The sequence below is a fragment of the Papaver somniferum genome, unplaced genomic scaffold (genome assembly GCF_003573695.1).
Source record: "Papaver somniferum cultivar HN1 unplaced genomic scaffold, ASM357369v1 unplaced-scaffold_150, whole genome shotgun sequence".
NCBI classification, from domain to species: domain Eukaryota; kingdom Viridiplantae; phylum Streptophyta; class Magnoliopsida; order Ranunculales; family Papaveraceae; genus Papaver; species Papaver somniferum.
In genome coordinates this window covers 4,301,005-4,313,074 of record NW_020624377.1, presented here as the reverse complement: position 1 = coordinate 4,313,074, position 12,070 = coordinate 4,301,005, and the positions used below count along the sequence as shown (strand labels likewise).

The following is a 12,070-nucleotide window of genomic DNA, read 5'->3' as shown; positions in this document are numbered from 1 at the left end:
TACTCAGTTTTGTTTCCGATTATATATAATCGGAAATTATGTTTGGAAATTACTACCGAATATACACAATCTATTTACTAAAACTTGGTTTCTTATGTATATAGGCATGGATCTATGACCACTTCCCTATCCTGAAGTTGGCCGGAGAGAACCCGGGGTGGTGCAAAGGTACTCCTAGAGGAACAAAGTATATATTTGAAGACAACCGTTCTAGGACAAAAGCAGAGTTGATTCGCATGAGGGAGATTTTGGACCAATTGAAGGCCTCGACGTATGCTTTGATCCATACAAGGAAGATCGAGCCAGTGGGCATATAAATGTTCGGTCGGACTTGTCCCTTTATTTTGGACCATTGTGGCACCCCACAGGATATGTGATGTATAACCCCTCTAGGGTGATGCGACAACACGGGTATATACAACAAACCTCTGGAGAAAATGGGGGATTACTACAAATTGGAGTTGGAGTTGTGCTCTTCTAGTGGTGATAATCTTACAATTGTTCACACAGGCCCACCTACTGTTCTTGATAACTGGGATAAGAGGAATGACTTCATTATCGACACTGGTAGACGAACCAACCGAGGTGATGAAATTTCTCCAGACTATATGAGTTGGTATAACAAGGTATCACATCCTTTGGTTATCCGTGAAATCAAATCCAACACTACTGCGGCGGGTTCAAGTTATAATTGTATCATCAAAGACAAACCAGCTGGTTATGATAGACTGGTGCGTGTTCTTATATTTTTGTTCATTTTATATGATTCCTATAAATCTTAGGTAATTACCGTTTGATGTTATGTCATTACGTATAAAAAACAGGTGAATAGGTTCAAGCGTGTTTCCAAAATGTTAACTGCATGCCTGAAGAGCGGAGATCCCATGCCAGCTGAGAAGATCAAAGAGGCTAGAGATATAGTTGATAATATGGATAACGAAGATTATGCTGCCCAGTTTGGGGAGAAAGTCACGAAGAGGCATCCGTCCAAGGTGGCAGTATCAAAGACGGGTAAAACAACTCGAGCTTCATCGAGCGCTGAAGCTGCTCCAACTGAAGCTGCTCCAACTGAAGGTGCTCAAACCCGTGGTCGTGCAGGACTGGGAGGTAGTCACGGTCGTAAAGTAAAGAAGAGCAGATAAATGACAATGATTTTTGTTGTACATTCGGAAATTTGTTTGGGTAACTAAGTTAGACAAGTTCAAATGACAATGATTTGTGTGTTATATTCGGAAGATTTGGTAACTAATTTAACTTCCGATTATTTCAATTTCAAAATTTGTGTTTTTCCCAAATCCTGATTTTTGGGCCATCGTACAATCAGAACTTTACAAAAAAATTTATCCTCCGAATATTACAAGTTCAAAACAAACCACGCCATGGATCTAGGTGGTTCCAAGGGCCAATATAGAAGGTTAGAATCCCATATTCGGAAGTTTGGGTAACTGTTTAACTTCCGATTATTTCAATTTCAAAATTTGAAAAGTATCAGTTTTTCCCAAATTCTGATTTTTGGGCCATCGTATAATCGGAACTTTATAAAAAAATTTATCCTCCGAATATTACAAGTTCAAAACAAACCACGCCATGGCTCTAGGTGGTTCCAAGGGCCAATATAGAAGGTTAGACATCCCATATTCGGAAGTTTGGGTAACTGTTTAACTTCCGATTATTTCAATTTCAAAATTTGAAAAGTATCAGTTTTTCCCAAATTCTGATTTTTGGGCCATCGTACAATCAGAACTTTACAAAAAAAATTATCCTACGAATATTACAAGTTCAAAACAAACCACGCCATGGCTCTAGGTGGTTCCAAGGGCCAATATAGAAGGTTAGACAGCCCATATTCGGAAGTTTGGGTAACTGTTTAACTTCCGATTCATTCAATTTCAAAATTTGAAAAGTATCAGTTTTTCCTAAATTCTGATTTTTGGGCCATCGTACATTCGGAACTTTACAAAAAAATTTATCCTTCGAATATTACAAGTTCAAAACAAACCACGCCATGGCCCTAAGCCTAATCGGAAGTTTAGTTTTTATTACCCTTTCGATTATTCTAACCGAATATTACAATCGGAACCAAACAACACCATAATCGGAAAGAAAGTTGACTCATAACATAACCGAATATTACAATCGGTAGTTTGTTTAACAAAATAATCTACCGATTTCGTATAATCGGCTAGTTTTTATATTAATAATACTCCGATTACATCCATTACATAAAATTCAAACGGCCTTAACCTTACAATTTCGTCAAAAGCACCTAAATCCATACTCCTAATTGACCATAAAAGTATTAAAACAGATCATAACTTCCAGTGACCATAGAAATTTTCCCTCTTGATTTTGTAGCATCCTTCATGTTCAAATCGTTTCCCGTAGAGTTCCACATACCGGCGATCCGCAAGATTTCTCTGAAATTACGAATGACTAACAAGTTAGTACTAACTTTTGTTAATGTGAGTTGGAGTTACAGAGATACTTACTCGTTTTTCATACGTCCACCAAGGAAAAGCGTTCCTAACAAACCGTTCCTCATCTTCAAGTTTGTCAATCTCCTTATCGAGCGCATTCTTTCTCATCTTAATGTCATTGGATGATCTTCGAATTCGATTACCATCTAAGGCCTCAAATACCATTAAGATACGGTTCCATATCTGCTCTTCGGATTCCGATTTGTGGAGCTTGTGAACACGATCATGAGTAGTTGCCACAACCCACGCTCTATAAATAGCACAATCTTCTTCTTCGGCAAAAGCAATATCCATGTTTTTTGTTATGAAAATTAAAACTGAAGAGAGGAAAGAGTTTGGTGCAATTGGGGTGATAGATATGAGTTTCTTCATATAGGTTTAGGGTCCAACGGCTCTTTTTGTTTTTCCCAAAAACTCCAACGGCTAATTTGACGAAAGTTGAATGTGGAGAAACCAATAATCGGTAGGTATTGGATTTAGCATATCTACCGATTATGGTAGCTTTCAAAATTTGAATTTGCGGCAACTTATAATCGGTAGGTTTTGTAATATATTTAACTCCCGATTAACGCTGAATCCAAAACACGAACCAAGAAATACTGCACCGACTACAATCGGAAGTCTGGGAAATATTTTGGCTTCCGATTGCATTCGAAGGGTAACAATGTTATCATATCCTCCGAATATATAAGGGTAATTTCGCCATTACGAATTACGCGAAATAAGGGCTGGCTACATTTTCCTTTTGGGTGACCTTTTTTGTTTTATTGTTGGCCCCTAAATTCTTTTGAGTGGCCCCTAAAAACGCCGGGATTTTTTTAGGGAATATACTTGTTTATATTTTGGTTGGTAAATTACTTGCCCTGGTTCCCCAAAACTTGTCCCCTTAAAAGTCAATTACCTCTCCCACTCCCCTACCTCAAAACAACATTAGAATAACTTCCTCCACTTGCAAACCAGTTGGCCACGCATTGCAATCGTGAAAACGAATCTCTGAGTCTAACCCAGCTAATCATATTTGTAGCTATCTCATCCACGTATGTTCTCATGGATTAATTATACTTGTCGAGAAAAACTTAAGAAAACTAATGTTTCTGGAGTGCCGATATTGTTAAACCAAAATAAGGCTCATGGCAACCATAATTCCGCAATCATTGCGCATAATTGGTATTGATGTCTCCCAAAGTCCTCATAAAAATCATCACCTCTCCCACTCCCCTCCCTCAAAACCAGTTGGCTGCAGATTGCAATCTTGAAAGAAAATCAATATCTTGCCAGCTAAAACATTTGAAGCTATCTCATACAAGCATGTGCCCATATGGATTATACTAGTAAAGGAGAACTTAAGAAAACTACTGCTGGTTGTTAAGCCAGAAGCAGACCCAAATAAGGCCGACCATAAGTCTGCAATCATTGTGCATACGCCTCAGCAGTGAGCGACGATATACACCCCTTGCATTGTTGTTTATCATGTTGTAGGTCCTTTATCCAAAGAGCTGTCCGTATATGTTTGTACATAAATGTGTTTAAACTCCAATGTCTCTCTTATTAGTATTCATCTAATTCTGATACCAATTCTCATAGCTAAATTTGGTTTCATTTGCATCAATTCCTGTCTTTGTATCTCTATCTATATCATCTCTAGAATTGCAAATCATGAACAGAGAACCGCCCCATAAATCCATGGGATTCTGCGGCATGTTTAAGGAAGCCTTTAGAGTTACATTCTCATGGAAAAAATTATTCACACATATTCTTCTTGCTACAATCCTCCCTACAACCATCCTTTACTTGTCTGATATCCAAGTTTCCGACTTCATCACAAGCCATACTTATCAAAACAACAAAAAAGCTAAATGGATTGCATTCGGAATAACCAAATTCATTTATTCAATCCTCATCCTTTTTCTCTATCTGTTCTCAACTTCCAGTGTAGTTTATTCTGTTTCTTGTTTCTATACCTCGAAAGATGTCAACTTCAAGAAAATCGTTAGCGTATTCTCTAAGGTATGGGGTAGACTTTTGGTGACATTGTTGTTGTTTACTTTTATCATGGGAATATACATATTTCTAACTCTTGGATCGTTAGTACTGTTTGTGAGTCGTGAGTTTGGACCCGAAGGTGAAGGAGCTTATAAAGTACTGGTGTTTCTTGTTTGTATATCGATACCTTCCTTTATTGCATATGTTTACATAACTATTATTTGGAATATTGCTATGGTAATTTCGGTGCTGGAAAAAGATTACTGGGTAAAAGCGCTAGTAAGGAGCATGAAACTCATTAAGGGAAAGATATGGGTTTCATCCGCAATCTTCATTGCGCTGGAAACCATTTTCACAGGTTTAATTATCGCATTCTCTTTACTGGTGCTTGACGGGAAAATACTAAATTTGGAGGGCAATATATTTATGGGAATCGTATGTTATTTATTAGCGGCTTTTATGCTTCATTTTTCTCTTGTAATCCAAACAGTGATCTATTTCGTCTGCAAAGCTAACCACAATGAGTACATATCAAATGTTGCAGCTCACCTTGACGTTTCTAATGCCAATTTGGTTGGGGGAAATGAGGAAGTTTAGTTTGAATAATTTGCGAGAGTTGTGTAATGAAATTTGTATTGATTATAATTTATACATGGTTTTCTTTTCATGTGTGTCATTGACTTTTAAGTATCGAATTAAAATTTATCTATGTAGAGGTGTAAAACGTGTCGGCCCGGCACAACCCAGGAAGTCAAGTGTTTAGCGTGCTGCGTGCTGTGCTGGGTTGTGTCATAGACTCAGACGTGTTGTGCTGTGCTAAATGGCGTGTCATGTTGTGATTTGTCAGAAAAATGAACGTGTTGTGCCGTGTTGTGCTAGCACACTTATTTTATGTTCTCCAAAATAAATATTTTTGTGATATTTTAGTTAGAACATATATTATTACAGAAATAAATTAGCATAACGAAAATAAAATGTCATAAATTGGTTAAAATAATGATTTTTTGTGAAATATGCATCAAATGTGATGTATTGTGTAGTATTTTACGCATGACATGGTGTGCTTTCTTCGCGTGTTATGTTATGTGTTGTGTCGCGTGTTGTGCTGTGCCGCTGTATTGTGCCGTTGTGTCTATTTTTCTGACACAGCACATCACATGAAATGAATGTGTTGTACCCGTGCTGGGCCGGTCACGTGTTGTGCCGTGTTGTGCTCGAATTTTAACGTGATGTGCATAAATGTGCTGATCCGTACCAATTTACACCTCTAGTTTTATTGACTAGTTAAAATCATGCAAGTGGAAATGCCTTGGACATGAAATAAAGATGGGAGCTAATTTGTGTGGTACTCCTATTGAATTTGTTAGTTACTTAATTACTTTGTTCAATTTTCTTTGTTATTGCTGTTTTGTGCGCTCATGACATTTTTCCAAAAACAAAAAAGCTCTTTTGTTTCTAGTATTCAAAACTCTCTAAGTTTCTGAATGCATCTAAAAAATATTAAAAAAATTATTAAGATTCCGATCCTCGTTTGACTTGGCGAATTGAATTGCTAATTCAATCAAAATAAGTTAATTTATGCTTGGATCGGTTCATTTGACCCATTTTTTCTTACAAAATAAGTTGATTAACGTAAGTAAATCAAAGACATTTGTAAACTATTAGCTATACTAGGCATAAACATTTGTATATGATAGCTCTAGTTCTAAATGATGTTACGTACTTCACGCAAAAGAGTTATACACGGCCGATATGCGTTGTTTCAAATGACACAATTCTATGGTTAAGTTTCGAACCGATACAACTAGCCACCGGAAAGTTGAGAAACATTACAAATGTGTCTCCAGCCTATCACCGCTTACCTAAAATAATTTTTTGAGCTGCTGACACTAATGAACAGTCAAGGAACAATTCAAATCTTTCACGATCTTCCCAAAGGTGGTGAATAAGTCCAATTCACCTTGAATAAATTTGTTAATCTTATTGAATTTGAAAAGACTGGTTCTAAACATTTGAATTTATTTCTCAACTTGTTCTGTCTCAACCTAAAGTCCAATATAGATAGTCAACTAGACATCTACCCAGCAGACTTTCCCCATTTAGTTTGTGTATAAATATGTTTGAATGCAAAATGCAATCCAAACACCATATAATCTCTCCACTTTCTTCATTATTTTTCATCTGATTCTGCTACCTTCTCTCAATCTACAAAAATCATGAATAGAGAACCACCCCATAAATCGATGGGATTTTTCGGCATGTTTAAGGAAGCCGGTAAAATCACATTCTCATGGAAAAAACTTTTCTCACATATTTTTCTTGCTACAATCCTCCCTCTAGCCATCCTTTACTTGTCTGATATCCAAATTTCCTACTTCATCGATCACCATACGTATCAAAACAATAGAAATGCCAAAAATACTGCTCATGTAATAACCAGGGTCATCTACTCAATCCTCACCCTTTTGTTCTATTTGTTATCAACTTCTACTGTAGTTTATACTGTTTCTTGTTTCTATACCTCGAAAGATACCAACTTCAAGAAAGTCATAGATGTATTCTCTAAGGTATGGGGAAGGATTTTGGTAACATTTTTGTTGTTTTTCTTTGTCTTGGCAATATGCACCATCCTGTATCTTGGATTGTTATATTGGTTTGTGGCAACCATTGATGGGCCGGCGTATAAAGCATTTTCTATTATCATTGCTTTTACAATTCCTTACTTGATTGTGTTTGTTTACACGGCTATTGTTTGGAATATGGCTATGGTAATATCAGTACTGGAAAAAGATTATGGTAGAAAAGCGTTAGTAAAGAGTATGAAATTGCTTTACGGCAAGATATGGGTCTCTTCTGCTGTCTTTGTGGTGCTTGAAATCATCTTTGCGGGTACAATTATCGCGTTCTCTTTATTGGTGCTCAACAGAAACATATTGAATTTGGTGGGTAATATATTTGTGGGAATTGCTTGTTATTTGCTCTTGCCTGTTTTGTTTCATTTTTCTCTTGTAATCCAAGCAGTTACCTATTTTGTCTGCAAAGCTTACCATAACGAGGACATATCAAACATTGCTGCTCACTTAGACATTTCTTATGTCACTTTGGGTAGGAGAAATGAGGTAGTTTAGTTTTTTTTCTTTTTTTTCCGTTTGGTGCTCGTTGGTTTTGATTAATTTATGAGATTAAATACAGAAATATGTACATTGTGGTTTTAGTTTGATACTGGTTTGTGTATTGATAATACATGGTTTTCTTTTCTTGCACCTAACAATGTCTGTCATTGACTTTTAACAATTAGGTTCAATTTTATCTGTTTTGACTACTTCAAATCAATTAAGCGGAAAACTTACTTTAGGCATCTCCAATAAAGGTTCAATCTACACCTTCACTTACACCTTCACGCCGTATTTTTAATTATTTTATTTTTTAGAAATTAATTAAATAAAGATAAACAGTTAAGATTTTTTCATATAAAATATTTTAAGAATTAAATCCTTCAGTATGGGGTCCATTATTTGTTATATGTAAAATCTTCTAAATAAAAGTCTTAATTAGACTTTCACGTAAAATTTTTTACACCCACTGTTGAAGATGCTCTTAACAAAAAAATAAATATCATTTCCGGAAAGTGAGAAAACAAAAAATAAATAAAAAAAATAAAATAAATAATAATAGTTGAATATGTTTGTGTCCCATCATTCAAGATACTCAAAAGTCAATCACCGCCCCCACTCCCCTCGAAACAACATTAGAATATTTTTCTCCACTTGCAAACCAGTTGGCCAGGGATAGCAATCCATTTTTGATGAGAAGAGAGAATTTTATAAGAGGATAGAGAATTTACACAAGTCTACCAAAGATAGACTAGAATGCAAAAAAAAAAAAAAAAAAATTACGAAGAAACAGTTTCCCAGATATTTACAGTATAAGAAAAATTAAAGTGCACCCTTTTCCCAATAGTTGTAGCCCAAGTCAGAACAAGAGTTTTGGCATCAGTGGCAAGCTTCTTGTCAGTCTTAAAGTTGTAGTTATCTTCGAAAGTGAGACAATTCCTTTCCCTGCATAATACGCAGATCACAGTTGTTGGTATCAGGTCCCAAACAACACGGCCAGAAGTTGAAAGAGTATTGAGTGTCCATGTATGCGCAAAAGAACGCATTGTCTCGGGGAAAATTCACGCCCTATTATTAACAGGTGTAATAGTAGACCAAATGCTATGAGAAACCTAACAACGCAGTAATATATGATCTTGTGATTCTGAGCAGTTTCCACAAAGAAAGTATGAACTGTAAATGTCGATTCCCTATTCCGCAACAACACACCAAACTAGAAAGTCTAGTTTAGGAGGTACTTCATCCTTCCAAATAAACCTGTAAGGAAAATCTTGCAACCCTTCATTGTTAATCATAAGATCGTACAGAGATTTTACCAAAAAAAAATCGTTAGAGTTTAGTGCCCATCTTCTTGTGTCTGGTAGGTTATCTTTCACGGATAGCAATCCATGAAGAATATCGATATTTTTTTTAAAAAAAAAAAAAACATTTATTAGCTATCTCATACGTGTATGCTCGCATGGTGTGTACTATTGAGGAAAGCTTAAGAAAACAACGTGCTTTTGGCCGATATCGTTGAGCCAGAAGCTAGTAGACCGAAATAAGGCCCTATAAGACCATAAATCTGCAACGATCAATTTCGCATAAGCCTCAGCGCTCATATACTCTTGTTTTTATAAGAAGAGATTATGAATTAAAGAAAGAAGAATGTACAAGAGTTTACCAGGGTTAGATTAAAAGAAAGAAAAAATCACATCAAAGCTAAACAGAAAGAGCTTCCGAATTAATAAAAGCTGAACTTACCAAGTTTCGATGAACTCTTCTTCCTGCCGCACTTGCCCAAGGTACGATTAAAGATTTCACTTTCATACCCAAATCAGCTTCTGTTTTGAAAGTTTAATTTGGCTCAAAAGTACGTCTATTTCTCTCCGTCCATATTGTGAAGACGAGTGCAGCCAGAATTATACTCCAAATATAATTCCCTGAGTTTGAAAAATAAACACGGTGCCCACTGGGGGGTAGCATCCTCATACTACCAAGTACAACCCAAGACCAACAATTACCGGGAATGACCATATACCATATCTTATGAGCTATTTTGCAGAGAGGGAAGATATGTTCTTGTGATTATGTATCATCACCACAAAGTATACAAGAATTGTAAATATCCACTCCTTTTGTCTGTAAAATATCAATGGTATTAAGATTCTCATGCATTAAGCACCAAAACATAAAGTTTATCTTTGGAGGAATTGACTTCTTCCAAACAAAGTGATGAAGAAAGTCTTGAATTCCGAAATCTGCAACCAACTTAGCATAAAGAGTTTTAATACTGAAAATACCAGAACTATAGAGAGACCATATCCTAGTATCTGGGATACCATCTAACACCGGAGGACAATTACCAATCCTGAGCATAAATTCAGCAAAAGAATTTGATTCGTGAGATTCCTTTTAAAATAGAATTGCCAGTTTCCATCTGGAGATATCATATATGTTATCTTTGAAGACTTATTACAAGATAACTTGTAGAGTGAAGTGAAAGCAGAAGCAAGTGATGTGTTACCACACCAAACATCATTCCAGAAAGAGATATCCCTTCCCGAGTGGATGTTCAACACTGAATTGAGACTCACAAGTTGTGTAGTATCAGCAATCGTCTTGCGGTCGGATTATGATGTATGTGGCCCCTCTTCATATTTTGACACCTATTTATATTAAAAATCTGCCCCTCTAAATCCCCATAATTGCTTTACCTTTTTGAAAAAAAGTAGGAAGTTAAGACAAAAACTTAGGTAATAAACTGTTTTAGAGAACAAAAAAAACTATGTATTATTATTTAAAGATGGGCCACATACTTGAATGATGTGGCCCGACCACATCGTAGCCGCACCAATCGTCTTCCATCAAGAAATACCATGTGAAGTTTTAATCTTTTGTGGCACCCAGCATGAGAAATCTTGTCGATGCTAATTTTGTACCACAATCTATTATTTTCTTCACCAAACCTCCAACACCATTTAGCAAGCATAGACAGATTCATTAATCTCAAGTTATAAACTCCCAAACCACATTTTTCTTTGTCAGCACATACTAGAATCCAATTTATGAGAAGAAAAACTTTTGAACCAGCACCATGTTCCCATAGAAAGTTTCTCATTTTCTTCTCTAGAATTTTAATAACTGAAACATGAGATTTAAAGAGACGGAAGTAGTATATAGGCAGAGAACTAAGAATGCATTTAAGGAGAGCAAGTTTACTCCTTTAGAAAAAAATATTTATCTCCAAACTGGAAATCTTTCCTCAAAATTCTCAATAATGGGATCCCATATATGCTTGAAAGTTGCCTTAGCTCCAAGAGGCATACAAAGATACATAAAAGGTAGATTGTTACCGTCACAACCAAATTCAGAAGCCCAAATATATAACTCTAGAACATCACCAATTGCTATGGGTCTTTTCTTAGAGGTATTGACCTTTAGACCACCAATATACCCAAAGCATTTGGAAGTAGAATATAAATTATGTAATTCCTCTTTGTTGTGATCAATGAAAAAAATAGTGTCATCAGCATAGTGTAGGTGATCGAGAATAATGCTAGAAGAAGTTACTGAAAAGACTGATTTGAGCATCTCTATCCATGTATCTAGAGAAACCCTTCATGGAAATATTAAAAGGAAAAAAAAGAGACAGGTCATCCTTGCCTAACACCCCTTGAGCTAGTAAAGTAACCAAAATAAAGGCCATTAATTAACACTGAGAAAGTTGCAGTAGAATAACAAAACCTTAGTCACTTACACAACTTACTACGAAAACACATTTGATGAAGAATAAACTCCATGTATCTCCAATTAATCCTGTCCAATGTCTTTTCAAGGTCAATTTTGCATATAATAGCATCCCTGCCAGATTTAAGTCTTGAGTCAACAAGCTCATTGGCAATCAATGTACCATCTATTATTTGTCTTCCTTCAATATATGCACATTTCACTGGGGAGATGAGATTGTTCATTATCAATTTGAGTCTTGTTGCTAACACTTTGGCGATTTTGTACACACTTTGGCGATTTTGGTACCAAAGTGATGAAAGTGAAATTGTGCTTGCTATTAATTTGACCCGTAGAACAGAACTCATTCACAGTATTCATAATGTCAGACTTAAGAAAACTCCAACATTTTCTATAGAAGGTGATTGGGAAATCGTTTGGACCAGGTGCTTTGTCACTTCCCAGATCCTGAATAGCATGAATTGCCTCTTCTTTAGTGAAATTTTCTTCTAAGGTTTCCTTTTCTTGAATGCTTATCTTGTCAAAAGTAATATTTTCAAGTTCAGGTCTAATTACCTATTTTTTAGAGAATAAAGAACTGTAATAATCCACAATATGCTCCTGTAGAGTTTTTTTTGTCATCCACCAACACACCATTAATTTAGAGTTGCTTGATTCCATTATGCCTCCTTATAGCTGAAGCTTTGCTCATGAAAAAAGAAGTATTCATGTCACCTTCTTGAAGCCACTGTGTTTTTGACTTAATTTTCCAAGAAACTTCCTCCATGT

General features: G+C 35.9%; 1 protein-coding gene across 1 annotated transcript; it reads left to right on the top strand.

Annotated features, from left to right (window-relative positions):
• The first annotated feature begins 6,703 nt into the window (after positions 1-6,703).
• LOC113336046 lies at positions 6,704-7,588 on the top strand. The gene has a single exon (XM_026582040.1). It carries the CDS (start codon positions 6,704-6,706, stop codon positions 7,586-7,588), a length of 885 nt encoding a protein of 294 aa, XP_026437825.1.
• Positions 7,589-12,070: the final 4,482 nt, after the last annotated feature.